Source organism: Tetrao urogallus, assembly GCF_951394365.1.
Source record: "Tetrao urogallus genome assembly, chromosome: 4".
Lineage (NCBI taxonomy): Eukaryota > Metazoa > Chordata > Aves > Galliformes > Phasianidae > Tetrao > Tetrao urogallus.
In genome coordinates, this window is record NC_136817.1 from 30,104,599 (window position 1) to 30,122,748 (window position 18,150).

General features: G+C 43.1%; 1 protein-coding gene across 1 annotated transcript; it reads right to left on the reverse strand.

The window, feature by feature from the left end:
* Positions 1 to 624: 624 nt before the first annotated feature.
* Positions 625 to 15,576, reverse strand: PPEF2 (protein phosphatase with EF-hand domain 2; the record flags this gene model as incomplete). The annotated part of the gene is made up of 15 exons (XM_079534098.1): positions 625 to 806; positions 1,336 to 1,423; positions 2,005 to 2,168; positions 3,384 to 3,490; positions 4,150 to 4,292; positions 4,938 to 5,123; positions 6,460 to 6,795; positions 7,604 to 7,753; positions 7,845 to 8,129; positions 8,586 to 8,632; positions 9,048 to 9,162; positions 10,224 to 10,399; positions 11,497 to 11,554; positions 12,777 to 12,904; positions 15,516 to 15,576. The coding sequence occupies 15 exons, from the start codon at positions 15,574 to 15,576 to the stop codon at positions 625 to 627; spliced, it is 2,226 nt and encodes a 741-aa protein (XP_079390224.1).
* Between the last annotated feature and the right edge of the window lie 2,574 nt (positions 15,577 to 18,150).

Here is an 18,150-nt window from a genome sequence, read left to right on the forward strand (position 1 = left end):
AAGAGCGTGTGGGAGAGACTGTTCAGTAAATATGAGATGATGGCAGTTTATTTTTTCTGTGCATTGCTCCACTGCGTATTTTAGTAGATATATCTTACTGAAGCAAAGGAACAATGGGAGAAATAGATGTTGTCACAGAAATAGTACTGTTTATAGTAGAACTGAAAATCTAGAGAAGGCATGATGAACAGCTTTGAACAAGGCATCTAGAAAAAAGTTTATTATTAAGGAAGACTGTGCTCTAGCAATTGCTAGCTAGTAAAGCAGTCCCTCCAAGAAATACCTTTACTTTAATTTTACTCAACTTGAATAGACTTGTAAAATGTCATGACATGCATTGATGAGAGAAATTAACTTGCCTCTCCCCTTGAGCAGAGTTTTCTATTTATAACACAGTTCCTTTTACAATGCACTCATAACTGAGGTATAACTTATCTATTTTATCATTACCTTCCCCAAATGGATCACAGCTGTTGGCTGGGTGGTCCCAGTCTTCAATGAAGAGCATCAGGAACCTGCCTTCCCTTCCTCTGGTTTGTAGCTGCGGGCACGCTCTGCAGTTAGGTAGGAAGCAGTCCTGGCTTTGCAGACAAGGCATTGGATGTGATGACCTTCCCTGGGTTCTCACTGCTGGGACTGTTTGACAAGGCGGAAGGCTTCTAGGAACTCGTTGAAGTCAATGTTTCCATCTTTATTGAAATCAATGCTGCGAACTAAGTCATTGATGCCATCGTCTGTGAGTTCAATGTTCATGTGGGAGCTGAACAGCTTCCAGGTTTGGTGGAACTCCTCAAATGAGATGAGACCTGTGAGGCAGAAGAGGCACAGCTGCATCAGTACAAGGCTTGCCAGCACCTGCTCAGATTCATTGCCTGCTACCCTAAAGGAAGGAAGTGACTTTCAGATTCTGCAGCTAAAGTTCCTAGCACAGGGAACAATGGATAAACTACAAAATAAAAGTGGCAAAGAGACATAAAACGATGTGTGGGAACAAGAGAAAGACTTGTCCGTTCTCCTCCCTAATGTGATTTGGTGGAGATAACTGCTCATGAGCAGATAACTCAGAACCCAGAGACGCTGTATTATTATCATTGCTCTCATAACCATTTTTTCTGCTGAACTCCTCCGGAAAAAGAAAATCAGCTGCACAATTCCTTTGAAACGCCTCATTTGTGGACATATGCATTGATAATATAGAAGCTCTTGAGGCTGATACAAGAAGGAAGATACATGCCCTTTACTGTTCAATCAGAATCCTTTAGTAGATACTAAAGGAAGACCAAAAGTAGAATGGAATGTAACGCAGTGCCCAACACACCTTATACACCTCCTTACCTGAATGATCTCTATCTATGATCCTGAATATGGTCTCCAGGTTGGATCTGTTTCGATAGATAACTTCCAGCAAGCTCGACTGGATGTGCTGAAAGACAACATATTGTCATGCTCATTCTACCCTTTTCAATAGGTCTGTATTTCTGCTCCGATCACTAGCTGCAAATCTTCACATAATTAAAAATGTTTATGGCTCTTGGGAGTTTGCCAGCAGTGCACTTTGCACTGTGTATATGTTATGAAATGAGTTCATGATGTCTCAGCCTTCTATGCAGCTCTGAATTAAAGCACACCATCAACCTGTCACTTCCAACTGTACCACTTTCTCAAGTCAACAGAGGAGAAAGGGACTCAAGCTATAACCATTGCAGTTGTTTCTGCTGAGTGCAATCAGGAAGGCTGTGAATCACAGAATGGAGTACAGTTTTCCTATTCAAAAACCTGTATCCAAAACTAGCTCTGGGCTTTTATCTCATACATATCATCCATTTCTACAATGGAACAAGCACCTCTAGAATACTCAAATTCATGCAAGTGCTTTGTTGACTTCATTATGCTTTTGGATTATACAGGAACTATCCACTCTCCTAGCCTTTCCTGCCATGCTTGGCCCAATGCACTGAGGTTTTGTGAGCTGCTCTGCTTTGACAGAAGGGGGTGAGGCCTTACCTCTTGGCTCCTCTGCTCCATGGCCAAATCATCAAGCCAGGACTTGTACTCCAGCATGCCATCTGCTGTGCTGCGCACCAGCTGTGGTCTCAACATCCGCCACGGCAGTCCCAGGTGCAAGACTGACTCCACTGCTGTTGCCCAGTTGCTCAGCGTGATCCTTCCTGTAGGGGAAAGCCATGGGGACCACTGAAACCAGTGGCTGAAAACATGTAAGGACTGTCACTCCCAGGTGCTATATGTGGCCAGGCTAGAAACCAACCCCAGAAGATCTATTATGCTAAACTGCAACACAGTTGGCACCAAACAGAACGCTCAAGGTGCCCTGCTAGCTAGTAGGGTCATGAAGCAGTAACACAGCAAAAGCAGTTAATGCTCTCCCTGCCACCAAAGCAAAAAACCTACAACAGCATGCTTACCCAGCCTACTGCGCTGCTGACAGAGACAGCTCCATTTCTCCATGGCACCTGTGAGCACTTCAGTTCATGTAAAGGCCTTACACAGTTTTACAGACATCTGCCTACAGCAGCCACTGCACAGTACGAGTGCTTTCTGCTCCCACCAGCCTCAGCAAGCTTTTGACTATTGCAACAAATTAGGGTGTGGAGCTGCAAACCTCTGAACACTTAATTTTGTGTATTTCATTGCAAATCTGTGACCTGTATCCAGTCCTTTCCTGCAACTTGTGGCCTGCACAACTACATGAGTAGTTCCTCAGTAACCCAGGAATGTAGAAAAGCTCCCAGTTTAGCAGTTGCTCTAAGAGTTAAACTGGACTTGTGGGAACAATTTCACAGCCTGGGAAGGAATACCCAACAGGAAGGCTGTTCTGCTGACTGCCATGTCCCTGTTTCCCCCAAGGCACATACAGACAGATCCGCTCAGCTTGGTTGATTCTCCTGGCTGGTGCAAAAGCAGCCTGAGTATTATGAACTCACAGCTCTCTCCTTAAGACTGACAGCGGTAGCTGGCACAAAAGGGATTCCTCAATTTCCACTTCAAAGAGATTTTAGACTTTAGGATTGCAGAGGCTTAGAAACCACTCAGCCAAGTGACAGATGTGTTCCAGGTCATTTTTACAGTGCTTTCTCAGTACTCCTGGTGCAAAAGGTTCTCCTTGCACCAAGTTTGAACTGCTACACATTAAGCTCATCATCTCTCGCTTCTCTTCCAACACCCCCTCATAACAATAAGGCATTAAAGCAGAAGAGAGAGTGAATAACAGCAAATGGGACCAATATTGTTGCAAGGTCTGACATAGCCTGTGATAGTCACTGACAGCTGTCAGTGAAGAATCTCCCAACCAGACATGCACTCACCTTAACCTCTTCCACTTCATCCCACCAGAGAATTAACTCAGTGTCTCATGGCTGATTTACCTGTATTGTCTTTATCGTACAGCTTGAATGCACTGATGAGGGCAGAGGTGTGAGCAAACAGCTTTTCCCGCAGGGCTCGGAAGGCTGACTCCTCTACTCTGCTGATTCTGAAGCATGCAGAGAAGAAAGAAGCATTTTAAGGACGTGCCATGAAGTGCAAGGGAAGCTGCACATCCCACTCCTCTGGCACGTCCATGGATTGCTCACACCCTCACACAACAGCCCTACACAGCTACTGCTTCTCTGCAGTGTTCGTAACAAGGCACTGCATACCTAGAGCAGTATTTCCCACAGCTGATGCAGTAAACCCCTGCCAAAGCAACAGAAACCTGTCCTTGCCTATATAAGCTGTCAGCAATTAGTACAAGTCCAGGGAAAAACAACCTATCGTAGCAAACTTCCACAGTTGGTACTGTGGTACACCTGTTTCTGTTTATGTATTTTTGTTTCAGTTGTTCTGTCACACCAGTCTACATATACTTTTAGCAGCTGTGCAATTTTGTGAAGTAACAAAGTGGAAAGGAACTTCAGGAAGGTCAAAAGTTAAAACATGACATTGGAAAGAAAAGCTGGAAAATCAGCAGCCAGTACCTATTTTGACCTTCCTTAATTGCTTCCTCCTTGTCCCTTGTGAACCTCCCTTAGGGCTATGATTTAGAACGTCCAGCTATGAAAGTTTAGCTTTGGAACCAAACTTTCTGAAAGCTCCCAAAGTTTTCCCTTTGGGAATTTTGACTTGGTGAATTCTTATTAACAAAAGCCTTGCCTTTGAGTCATGGTGAGGGTGTGGGCTGTCTTGTTTGCTTGGTACTGAACAAAATGGGGCACCAGGTCTGGCCCCAGCTTCACATAGGCTCCCCTGTTGCTGCCAATCTCGTAATAGTTTGAGGCTGAAAATATGGTCAGTACCTAAAGAAAGGTATTTACAGTCAGAATGTACATCCTCTGTTATACGTATATAGGTATCATGAAAACAGTGCATTAATCCTGTCTGAAATCAACAGATGATGAAAGAAACATTTTCACAGGGAAAGCAAAGAGTGAGGTGAGAGTTCCTCAGGGGTGATAACAGCCTTACATCGACCTCGCCGCATACTGAGCTTCTGCAGCTTCTCTACCCTCTCCCCACAAATTTCCACCTTCCACTGCAGTTCAGCTGAGGCCACTGAAGTCGCTCTGACTTCCAAAAGCAAAACTTTAGGGCAGCAGCTTATTATCACTTCTTTTGTATTTAATTTTCAGAAACTGCTTTAATTGCAGGCAGTTGCACAAATGAATTCAGGTCTTTTCTCACATCGGAGAAATGTGCTTTACCTGTGTAACGGTTCTCCGCAACAGAGAAACTGTTTCTGACTGCCCCAAACTAAGTACTCAGCTAGTAGCATATTTCAGTAACTCCTAATATGGCTGCTCAATCATTTTATATATACTTCGAAAAAAAAAAAAAAAACTAAAACAAAACCAAGCCAACAACCTACAACACTGGAAGAAATGAAGAACAGAGACAACAGCAGGATGGAAACCCCAGCATCCTTCCACCACCCCCTCACCAACCTTCCGGTTGTGACAGAACTCATAGCCATCTTGCTTGCACTCATGGGAGCGGATGAGGAACTGCAGGTTGTACTTCTCAAGGATCTTCCCTGTCACATCAGGCCCAAAATAGCAGCCGCCACCTCGCACCGTATTTTCTCTGCAGCCCTCCTGAGGCATGGGGTCACTCCAGAGGATGTCTAAAATCTGAAATAATCAGAACAGTTCACTGAATGATGTGTACCCATTGACATTTACTAAGCAAATACAGTGCCATCTCTGCATCCCTGCTGGGACTGCTGCTGCTACCATATTGCAGAGATCTTTCCTGAATCACAGCTGAATCTCCATATTGCTCTGCAAGACTGTCACAGCCCTGAGCCACCACAGAAGTGATGATACTGTTAACCCAGAGCTGCAGCCACACCAAAAGTACCTGAGGAAGAGAGAGATCCACGAATTCGGCCTGATTCAAGCTTTCCCTTTGCTCTTGCTGGATTTCAAGGAGACTTTTCTGTCTTCCTGCAGCCCAAAACATGTCCCAGGACCCAGCAGATCTCCAGACCAAGAGTGAGCTTAGTACTAAACTCCTTTGCACGCCAGTCTGGATGTTCAGCAGCCTCCACTACTGTAAGTGCTGACTCAGTGACCACTACGTGGATTAAAGTTTAATCTCTTTAACCCTGACCTGAATATACAGCTTTACGCTGATAAGGTGTGTAATACCAGGATGTCATCTGCGATGTGTGGTGAGGAACAATGGTTTCATAGCACGCAAAAGAGTCTCCCAAACAGTCTGGTCCAACAGAAAGCGGAAATCAAGTTCCCAGGCTCTGAGAGCAACGTACTCAACGTACAGCTTGGATAAAACCAGAGAATCAGTCTGTTCTTAGTATCCAAGGTCACAACTCCCTTGTCAGCAAATGACATGTTCACGCATAGCACTGGCCTCAAATATCCCATGCACACACTACAAGTGATACAAGCACTGGGCTCTATCATCAGTCTTGCCTATCATTTATCTCCCCCGCAGTGAATCACAAAAACCTTTCACCCCACTCTGTGCCTGAACAGTTTGATTTATACAACAGGGGAGTGCTGTGCTAGGTACAAATGCTGGAACAGAGCCTGGAGTGCAGACAGCCAAAAACCCAGTGGAGAAGCTGACGTGCAGGGCTAGGAGAAAGGCAATGGCAGAACAGCAGCTAGCACCAGTCACACAGCCTGCATTCTACAGGAATCTCATGCACAGCTCTTCACTTGCTAGTGATTTATGCCATAGGATGGGCTGGAAATAGTACAACAATCCACCAAAATGTCCCCAGTGAGCAGAGAACAGAGCAGTTGGTCAGAAAATCCATTAGCTCTTCTGATGGCACTTCAGCACTGACTTGCTCCTTAACTCTACTTTGCAGAGCAGCAAAAATCTCTTTGCAAAGAGGTCTGTGCATTGACCCACACATTTTATAGCAAGATTCCTCAAAGGAACAGAGAACAAAGCTGTGGAAGGCACCAAAAGCAGAGCCCTGCTTATACCACTCACCTGCTTCCACTCCTCTTGCCGAGTCCAGCACGGCCCATCCAAATCTGTTAAGGAGACCAAACTGGAGCAAGTGAGCTCCTCCTCCTCTGAATCGCTGATGTCCACCAACTTGCGGCACCACTCGATTTGCTCCTGCACTGTCTGCCGGACCCACCTGGAGAACTCCACCCTGTTGGCCATGCTGGGAGCCTGGGCTGGTCGGGGCTGTGAGGGTAAGCTGGACGTTGTCTCATTCCCTGCTGAATCAGGCTTTGCTTGGCTCTCCCCATTTATCTCCTTTATTTCCACATTTCTGTTTGACTCTTTTCTTTTCTTCCCTCTCAATACAGAAATAAACTGCAAGAGGAAGGAGAGAAAGCACAGATAGTTAAATGGCTTGGAAAGCTGGATCTCTAGCTCTAACACCTTCAAACAGAAATCTGTCAAGCCACCAAGGCCACTAAGCTTCATTTAGTTTTGCTGCTATGAAATGGAGATTAATTGTAGGAGGTTATTAGTCTACTTGCTCAGATGTACCATTCTTGGCTTAAAGCTGGGGCCACAAACACAGCCTGAATATGGATTCATCTCTTCTTCATCGACTTTACACTGCTCAGAAATTTCATAAAAGATAGATTGCATGGAGTTAATCTGCACTTGGAACAAGACAGAAGAATGAAGGAAAGACAAATCACTAATACAAGTGCTTGCCATTATATTTAGAGAAGGGAAGTAGTATTTTCTCAGCTAGCGCATTTAACACAGATAAATTAAATGACTTCTCACAATCCCTCTGGAAATATGGTGCTTAGAAAAAGAAAAAAAAAGACTAATGACCTATGGGATGACAAGATCCTGTCATTGCTGTGTTATTACTGTCAATACCACCACACCCATGTAACAATGTAACTGTCCACCGTTTACCTGGCTACCATACTCTCAGCTTCCAGAAGTCAGTAACACTTCTTCCCTTCATATCTCCTGCACACATTCTATTAAATGAAATCAGTGCCCTCCAAGACCGTACACAAACACGCTTTTTGACTACGAAGACCATCCTTTACATTTCTCTTGTCAACAGCCAAGTTTACACATAGGTGTAAGCTCTCAAACCACAAATCAGCAACACAGATTGCTCTTGCAACATCCAGGAAATAAAACATACTTTGTTCCTTTGGATTTTCTCAAGCATGTCCAAATCAGTAGTATCAGAGACACCCCCATGTATAACAAGGACTTTCTGATCAATCAGGGTGGCCAGAGGTAGCCAGCAGAACACATTCTGAATCATCTTCAAGATTTTCTTCCCATGCAACTAGGAGGACAAGGCAGAAAAGCAAAGATGAAGCCTCAGGCCTTCAATGTCCACATTTCACTTGCTGCAGAAGACACGAACACATGCCTACCTTATATTTCTGCATGACTTCCTTTGTGAAACCATACCTGCAGGAACAGAACAGAAGTTGAGTGGGATTTTGCAGCAATACCCTTGACATTGTCATTAGCCCCACAAGGAACTCATACCGTAAGTTGACCATGTGGTCTTCATGGTTCCCACGATTGAGATGAACCTCTTTTGGATATATCAAAAGGAAGGTAAAGAGGATGATGAGGATCTCAAGGGACTGTTTGCCCCTATCTACAAAGTCCCCATTGAACACATAGGACTTGGAAGGAGAAGGAAGGCCATTCTGTAAAAGTAAGGACAGGTATTATGTTACAAGAAAGGTTTCCCCATGATCCTCATATACCTTCCCACCAGCTGCATGCCCTCTTACTCCTGCCCCAAGTTACCTTATAGAACAGAGCCTAACTTATTTTTATCCTCTAGGCTCCCAGTGGCAAATGCACTGAAAAGTGAAAACAGGGAGTCAGAAGGCGGTGCCATTGGTATTAGGACTTTAAGAAGAAAAAAAAAAAAACCAAAAAACCATTCACTGGCACTTCCCAAATGTATTTGCATGTTCCAACAGTTCTCACAGATTTAAAAGTAAGTGAAGGAATGAGCTTTAGCTATGTAAAGCCATTTAAATTGACCTGGAGAATTAGATCTTAAGGGCCCAACTTGCAAATGCTTCTTAGCATGATCCATGTGATAGCTCTCATAATGTCTGGCCAGCCTCTCCCGCACCAAACAAGGTGCTTACCTTATAAAATATGAGGAACAAGTCATCCAGCTGGCCATGCAAGTCTCCTAACAGGCACAAAAAGACAAGTCACAATGTGTTTACCTTTAACTGAAAAATATACAGATAAATAACTTCCTATAAAGTATCTCCTCTATAAATTAATGACCGCTAAAATACTGGAGGAAGTTCAAGGTTTGGCATAAGGTTCAAGGTTCCTGTTCCAATCCAAGCTGAAACCAGGCCATAACGGAATCTTGCTGCCTACAGGGTTCAGGAGAGTCTAAGCTGTAGATCAAATACAGCATGGTATGGTAAACCCAGATAGTTCAGAGAAAGCTGCAGCTGCCTCTCAACGCAACATTTTACATGCAGACTGCATTTATGTTCCACAGTCATATGGTACCAAATCATATGTTTGCCATCCCTTGCACCAAGAATTCTTCCCCAAAGACTGCGCAGTGCTTTCCCACTCAGACGTACCACACACGGTGACCTCCTCACTGTAGCAGGTGGAGACGTGACTGATGTTTGGCAATTGCTTGAGGTGCTTCCTGGTCTCATGTAGAAGGTTTAAGACATAGCGAGCATGGAGCTGCTACTAGGAGAAAGTGAAGGAATTAAAGCAGGAAATCAGTGACTTCCAAACAGTAACAGCTGTCTGCAAAGGCCCCAAGGGCCCTCTGCAATAGCCTGGATGGGAGACTCATGCAACTTTCACTGTGACAACAGTCACAGCTTGCAAACAAAACAACACAAATTCCAGGCAAAAGCAGCTTCACCTTGGCATCAGCAAAGGTGGCAACAATATCCAAAAGCCCTCACACCCTGTGATGGATGCAATCCACTAGGCAGCACCATCCACTGGAGCAGCAGAAATTCCAGACTGGTATCACAGGTAAGAAGCTGCTATCTTCTAAATTTTTCTTTGCTTTCTTCACATTAAGTCGGGTTTTGCCATGTGATCTGCACAAGTATGTTTGCTGGAGGCCATTGAAAAAGCATTTAACAGGCTTTAGAGAATTTGTTTTTAGAAGTCTTGTTTTGTTTGGGTAAGGGAGGCTTTGACACATTTTGCTGTTCAGCACATTGTCTGAGGGATGGGAACAGAACACTGCAGTTATACAAGGGTTTCTCTTGTTACAATTGCTGAATTGGTACTGGACTTCTGTGTAAAACAAACAAACAAACAGTCCAAACAGTTTTAGACTTTTTTCTTTCCCCATTTCATGTATACTTTTATCTCATGAATCAAATACGCACAGCAAAAACCAATTTTTATTAATTCTTTCCACCTGGGCCACCCTATACTTTTTTTTTTTTTTTTAAACAAATAAAAGCATTGGAAAAAAAAAAAAAAAAAAAAAAGGAGAAAATGTTTCAACATGGACTACTGTGGGTTTTTTTTTCCATTAAAATGAAGCTAAAGGTTATCAGTGGTACGTACCTACAAAGATTTTGCAGTTTGTTAGAACGGTATTTCTGAAAGGAAAAGTTGCACTGTAAAATACCCACCAGATCATTTCTAACCCTTGGTTTAGCTGCCTGCCAGCTGCTGTGTTCAAATTAGCTTAGCTGCTGGGCAGTCCAAACACAAATCAGCTGTCCCACACCTCTGTATGCAAAAGGGGAAAGCGTGGTTCCTTTCAGCATCCTTACTTGTTTTTGTTTGAAAGCTTCCAGCAAGGCAGTCGCATGGTCAGGAAGGAGTGGGAAAGAGAGACGGGGTCCAGTGTAGGAGTCTGGCACCTCCATGGATTCATAGTCACAGTACTTCTCCAGCTCTGCCTCTTTGAAGCTTTCTCCACTTATGAACATGCGACTGATAAAATCCCCTGGATGGCAGATTGGTTGGTTTCATTGTTTATTTAAAATGAAAGAGATGAGGAAAAGTTAATTTGGCTCAATACGCCATTCTTGTATTTTGATAAAGACAAGCTGTTGCTCAGGCTAGTGCAGCAGCAGAGGCTAGCTCCTGGTCTGACACCACAGAATTTGCAGTGAGGAAGGGGCTACAGGGTCAAGGTTCAGTCAAGTATGCTATGCATCAAACAGTGCTGGCAGCTACACCAGTTTCTACAAAAACGTGGGTACTGGTTGCCATGGTTACATGAAGTGGTATTTCCAATGGCAAGCACAACTGTATAATGAGCTGTTTCATGTCACACTGTTTTTCTAAGCCTGCACCCACTCACATGCTCAGCATTGTCCCAAATTTGTATAAGTATGTATGGGTTTTTTTTCATTGCCATAAGATGTCACAGCCCATCTCAAGCAGTGGGGCACTATTGTGCCGTTTTGTACAGACACTGAAAAAAAAATATGTCCCTTCCTTGTCAGGGCTTTGCTTTAAGACATATCGGGTGACTCCGAGAAAAAAGGGTGCCAGCTTGAAAGGAAGGAATGAGTGCTTCAGCAGGTTACATAAATAGCTAATTCTGACATGGCACCATCAGATTTCAGACATAAGTTCCTTAGGAAGTTCTCAGCATTAGGAAATTACATGTAATGCTCACTGCAGATTCAGAAAGATACTGTACTAGTTGCAACAGCACTTCTTTCCCCAGACAATGAGAGCCTAAATGTAAGTAACGTTGATACTCTGGAGCACAGTTCCCTAGATATAGCTTCTCTGTACCTTCGGAAATGGATTCTGCAAAGCGTTGGCTACCACGGTTTACTTTAAGAAGGCAGATTTTTAATATTGTTCTTAGAAAACACACAAAGGTTTTATTCCCCCTTCCAGCTCCTAAGGAATAGGAAGCTCCACATCCCTTGCACAGCTCTGACAACCTCCATATAATTCACTCTGCAGTTTCCTGATGCCTTGCCCCCTCTCCCCCCGCCTTGCTCTTCCCAAGGGCAGCACTGGACAGGGTGCAGTCTTCTGAGCTGCTGGTGCCCGATCTCCAAAAGACACATACAAACTTACTTTCTTTACTGCTGCTTGGTGTGAAGTTGTCCATGAGGTAACTGAAGAAGTTGTGAAGCTGCAAGAAGAAAGCTCATCATAATTTGCTCTGGAATATCCCCAGCGCTCACTGGAAATTCTACAGAGTGGCACATTAACATCATCTTCTTTTTGCAAGTATCATCCTTGCCCTTCTCATGTTGTCTGGCATGTACAACAAATCAAGCTATATGTGTTCTGTATTGTTTTTCTTATAATGAAGTAATAGTAGTAGCTTTCCCTTCAGCCATACACATGGAAGAACACCCCTAAGCTCTCTCCCTGCTTGGCAGAAAGGCAGTGATAGAAGAGAATGTTAAATAAAATTAAACGAAGCAATCCAATGAGGATTGGCTCTTGTATTCAGACTCAGGAAAGGGCTTGTGATTTTAAATGCTCCTTAGGGCTTGTTTCAAGGCTAATTTCTTAGGGTTATATCACACAACCAGGTAGGAAATCTTTACGTAAAAAGGAGGCAGGAAACTCAGCCCTGAAGCACTTGCAGGGCTATCAGCCAGCAGCCAGAAACGAGTGGCAAAGCCAGCATCCTCATGGCAGAGAATTCAGAGAGGAGGCCCTGCCTACCAGAATGACTAATAATGGCAGGCCAGGAACGTTCCCCTAAGAGGGAAGAGAGAATTAGTTCCATATGAGACAGAGTTTACTAAATAAAAACCAAAACCCAAACAAATAATATTCCATATCCACAAATAACAACCCCCTCCACATTTAATGCAAAGTTGTAAAATTCTTGATGCATGGAGATTACTTTACCTCCCTAATACATGATGTTCTTTCCTCCCCAGACTGCTCCATTCACCTCTAGCTACTTTTACAGAAGCAGTTCCTGCAGACCCTCAGGAAAATGTTTTTTTTTTCTTTCCATCTATAGAATCACAGAATTGCTCAGATTGGAAAAGACCTTGAAGATCATCAAGTCCAACCACAACCTAACCATACTACCCTATCAACCCTCCACTAAATTATGTCCCTGAGCACCACATCCAAAGGGTTTTTAAACACATTCAGGGATGGTGACTCAACCACCTCCATGGGGATCCTATTCCGGTGCTTAACAACCCTTTCTGTAAAGAAGTTTTTCCTGATTCATAGGTTACAGTGTCCTAGAAATTGTGATATTCTACGTGTTGCACACTCACACAGGAAGAAGCTGCCTATTCCTGCCTTACAAAAAGTTTGTCATTGGCTCATCCTCACGGAGAGAGAATTTTCCCCGTGTACTCCTTTCTTTGTCACCTTACCTTGATCTGATCCTGCTCACAGGCATACTCAATGGATTGAAAGATTCTCCAAGTGCACCGTCGGCGCATTTCCAGGCGAGCAACATAGCGCCGATACCACCTTTGGATCAGAACAGCTGCCTTGAAAGCTAGGGAACAAAACCAGAGCAACCTGCTGAGCTTCAGTTGCTGCACCAGCTGAGATACCACCCTGCTATGCTCCTTTCCTGACCTTTACAGCTGAAGAGAGATCTTTCTCTTCCAGGAGGAAGTTTTCAGAAAAGGTGTTCTGATGCCTAAACATTAAGTATAACAGAACACCCACATCTTTTCACTCTATTTCGAGAGGTGATCTCACCCTGCCCAGAGATCTCTGAAGTACTTCTATCAATACCAGATCTTCAGCATGTTAACAATTTACTGTTGCCTGCATGTCTGTATACATCCTTCAGCGTCAACAGACAGATGAATCCCTTCTATCTACTGTCATCATTTTCATATCCCTCCTTACAGTCTAGGCTTTGGGCCAGGCACTTGACTGAGACCATGCAAAATGTTGGAGAATAAAACAAGACACTGAGTCCCTTTCCATAACCTTAAAACTAAAAAAAAATTTTTCCCCCCTTCCTTTAAGCCAAATAAGTACCTCAGCTTCTGCATTTGTGGTCGAACATCAGGAAGTGATCTGTGTTAGTCTAAATGTTAATGTTTCATTATCTTGGAGTAAAATAAAGAGAAAGGGGAAAACCAGCTCTTCATCTGCTTAATGACAGAAGGAATGAAAGGCCAGGGGTTTCCAAGTGGTTTCATGGTTCAATCCACAGCCAACACTGTCACCAGGCTCTTCCGTCCAAACGATGGCCATACTACCTGGTGTTTAACACATAATTCCTCTGCACGTCTCCAGTTCCAGCAATTTTCATTACAAGATCATTTCAGTTGGGGTGTGTGCTTTAAAGCAAAGTACACTGGTACAATTTCCGATTTACTTCTCTGAATTCTGCAGCCAAACATTGTACTTCTCTAGGAGCACTTATATCTACCTTAGCTGGTCTTACCACTATTTGAACTGTCTGGTTACTTTACATTGCCTTTTACTAGTTGGCACCTCTTTTTATCAGGCTCTGTGTCCCTTCTTGTTCTCATTTAGAGCCCTGCATTTAAAGCATTTCCTAACAGAGCTTCTTTGTATCAAGCTTCAGCTAGGGGAAGGACAACTGCTCTGCCTAGAGGCTGGCCCCAAAATCAAACAGACACTACAGTTAGCACAGCTGCAGAAACTTGCATTCCCTTGGCACATGGTCTGTGAGAGCAGTGCTGTGTTCACCAGAGCAGGAAGAGCAATGGGGTGCACGGGGTGGAAAATCTTGACTGATACCTCTCACCCTTGCCCCAGAGGCTTCTAAGTTCTGGTAAGAGACACAGACAACACATTCAATTAATTATCTTGTATTATTAATTTCCTATGTACTTCAGCGTGAAACACTTCTTGACCTTTACCTGAAGATATTCTGATGGCTTACGTATTGAATGTAAGAATCCTTCTAGTTTATACTACTGTAAAACCATTAGGAGGTGCAAAACATGGCAAGGAAGGAGCTGTTGCTGTTGTGCAGATGAGGAACTGAGTCACAGTGTAGGCATGGACAAGGAAGTAAGATTTGGTTAGCCTTAATTCAAGAATAACTTGTGTTAGTTTTTGCCTGGGCTGAAAAAGTGCCTTCTGATCTGCTGGGCTCTGAGGAAACGAAAAAAGGCTGACTGTTTTTTCTGTAGATTGCGCTCCCCCAGTGCTACCTCTTCAAGCCTCCTTTGTAGCAGCCTCCACACCAGCTGCCTTACTCTCTCTGCAGCAATTTGGCTGGCATGCAGCCAAAGCCATAGTCACAATCACTCTAAAATACCTAACTTCTAAACAGGTTACATTCCCTTAACAGAGGATACAGTATCCAAATACTGCAGCAGGAGTCAGGTGTCCTTCAAGTGAATCCCGAGCAGAAACTGGTAGTCAAGACTCCACGTGTATAAACAAAAAACATATTCTTTGAAATAATACAATCTATTTTATGAGGATCCAAGTAGTAAACGGAATCATACCTCATCATGTAAACTGAAAAGCATGCCAAAGTGGCAGCACTTGAACTCAATTATGCCTGTTTATGCTAGCACTAAAGTTCACAAATCAACTGTCAACAAATACTGTCTTCTTTCTCTGAAACCATTTATAACCAAAGCAATTGTGTACCAGAATAATCTTGCCACGTCTCCTGCATGGCAAGTGCCAGCAGAGTATGATTTCTTTATAAGACACTGCAGAAATAAAGGCAGATAGCTAGAGATAATGTTGCTGCTTTATCAGTTCTGCACCCGAATATAGTCTTTAAGTGGCAGGTCCAGCAAAAGGAGCAGTGTGCTATCATCATCTATCACCCTGACAGCACATGAGGTTACAACACACACGCATTAGCCAGAAATTGATTGGTTTGTCTGATGTTAGTTCCAACAGAAAGGCTTTTTGCTGCTTCCTTTCTGGTCAGATTTGTATTGTTTATCTGAACAGCTGATGTTTCCTCAAGCCTAGTGTGGGCTTTCTGCATGACATCTGAAATTCCTCATCACAGGAATGTCCAAAAGACATAACCTCCTCTCAGGACTATTGAGAAAAATGAGAATCTGGAAATGAAACACATCCCACCACAACCTTCCAGCAGCATGTGCAGGAACAGACAGGGAAAGGTTACATTTCAAAGAATCACTCACCATTTTCAGACTTCTGTAGAGAGTACTTGTAGTTGGCATTTACAGAAATACCAGATCCCATGTTTTCCAACTGGTACTCCTAGAATGCCACAGTCTGGCCCAGTATCACCAAAACCACGCAAGAGGTGCAGGAAAGCATTTGATCAGAATCCAAACTGCTGTAACATGTCCCACAGTGCTGAGTCTATAATTAAATATATTAACACTTATTAAGATCAACAAGCGGATGTCCTGTCTTGTACCAAAGTATCTTTTCTGCTAACATGTATTTCCAGCTACTTGGTTGTCTTTTAGACCATCTGACGCAAGGATTCCCGTCTTACTGTTTCAAATTTCAAGTCAGCTGTATGAATAGGAGTAATTCTGACACTTCTTGTGTGTTACACATCTAGTTACTGTAATTGTACAGTAGATGGATAAATCAGGCATTTGTGTATTCACACAATGTTCCACATGTTTAATTTTAGGTTTCTAAACTCTTAGCAATATGGTTGCCTTTGATGTGAACCCCCATTTCGAATGCTACCAGAAAATCAGCATGATTGAGCTCTGAGAACAGACGTCAGCTCTGAATCCTAATGATACCTCTTCCCTCACGCATGCACAGCTAAAGCACTTGAATAAGGCAAAAAGTGCTAAAATACTCCATGACTGCATATTGTACAGCACATAGAAAAATATTTTTTTATACTGATCTGGTAAATAAGTTGATTTGGCAGCTCTTCAGTATCTGCAAAGATTCATGCATAAATCCTTCTGTGAAGGATAACTCTTGTTATGAGGGATGAACACACATATGGTATTTAAATCTATTTGCAGTTCCACAGCACGAGGGGGGGATAAGTCTAAAATAACAATTAGCTATCATAAGAAAATAATCAGCTTTGTTAAATAAAAACTGCTTTTCTTCACCTCGCGGATCTGCTTGAGTGCGGGGGCGTACGATGCCATCAACTGCTCAGATCCTGGCCAGCATCAAGGGACAGGACAGCCAGACTTGTGTTAACCTCACTGCTTGCTCTGTTCAGAGCAAAAGGATCCTGTTTCAAGAACAGGTCAAAATTCTGAAACCTCTCACTGAGGACAGTCAGGGTGCCTTCCACTGTCAGACATTTCCTCTGGGAGGAGGGGAAAATAGGAAAAATAAAACTGCATGTGCTACTATTTACAGTAGTTCCAGGCTGTATCACAAAGAATTTTAAAGTTTTGGTGCTTTTTTTTTTTGTTTTGTTTGTTGTATTTGTTTGCTTTTTAACCCAGAACTGGGTACAGGGGAGAAAGCCGAGAAAGGAAAGGAAGGAAAAAATTACCTTGATCAATGCTAGGTCTGGTGCTAGCAGGAGACCACATCTCAAAGGCTTCTGAAGGGCCAGAACAGTAGGACTGTAGAGGCACTTCTTCCCAGTAGAGAAGGGAGAATCCCTTCTCCTTTTCTCACTTCTTGCAGCCCTTTTGCCTAGTTGCTCTCTTTCTACCCAGCCCACATCTTTCCTCTCAAAATAGCTACACAGATGGGCAGAAACACTGATTGAAGGGACACATCCGGTGTTGTGTAAGGTACATGTGCACTCCTTGCTCAGGGAGATGATCCATACTGAACTAAATGTCAGCACAGAAAGTTTCTAGATGGATAAAACGCTGAAGTTTTCTGTCCTGCCCAGAATGCTGAACTGCACAACTTCATGATGTACAGATGATGCAACAGGAGAATACTTCACAATGTTGCTAATAAAATATCACTCACTCTACTTTAACGTTATTATTTAATATCAATGCCATAAGTGGCCTGAAATCATTGCAAATTATGCCCAAATACATCTGATGCTTCACGGTATTTACGTTCCATAACACAGTTACTCTAACAGCTTTTCAGACTACTAACTACTTAAGCAGACAATTGCGCACACAAAAAAATCCAAAGCTCAAGCAATTAAGGCCATTCCTTGTCTCCTCCTATATGGCACATCCCACTTCAGAACAAACAGATTTTCAAGCTCAGAATTTCTATGTGTAGACTTACAATTCCCGTATGGATATTCAAACAAAAATGCCTTCCCAAAGAGACACATCTGAAGATTTCAACAATTATGAGCTATATCCTCTAACAGCTCAAAAGAATGGTTCATTCTAGAGACATCTCCAACCATCTCTACTCACTGCATTCTGGTATATGCGGCAGGGTGATCTGAAACAGCCCAGCACGGGTTCCTTTTAGATGAGATGACACCAGAGGACATGCTCTGCCTACTAAATGGGAGCAATTAATTCACAGGAGCCGATTCAGGCCTGTTCCAAAAAAAAAAAGCCCAGAAAGACAGCTAGTGCAGCCAACTGTTCCTCCACAGGGCAGGACAACACAACCTGTGTGCCTAGCTGCACCTCAGGGACCTGACACTGCCAGCCTCAAAGGAAGGTGGATGCTTTAAAGATACCTTTAAAAATACCAGCATGAGAAAAATTCCTTTTTCAGGAGCTAGAACTCTGCCAGATCAGTTAAAAACAAACAAAAAAACAAAAAAACAAAAACAACAAACACATTTTAAGTAAATACCTACAGTGTGTTCAGGGGTACCACGTATCTGTTTTGATCAAATATGACCTTGAATTTGAGATCACTGTTGGAGACACAAAATAA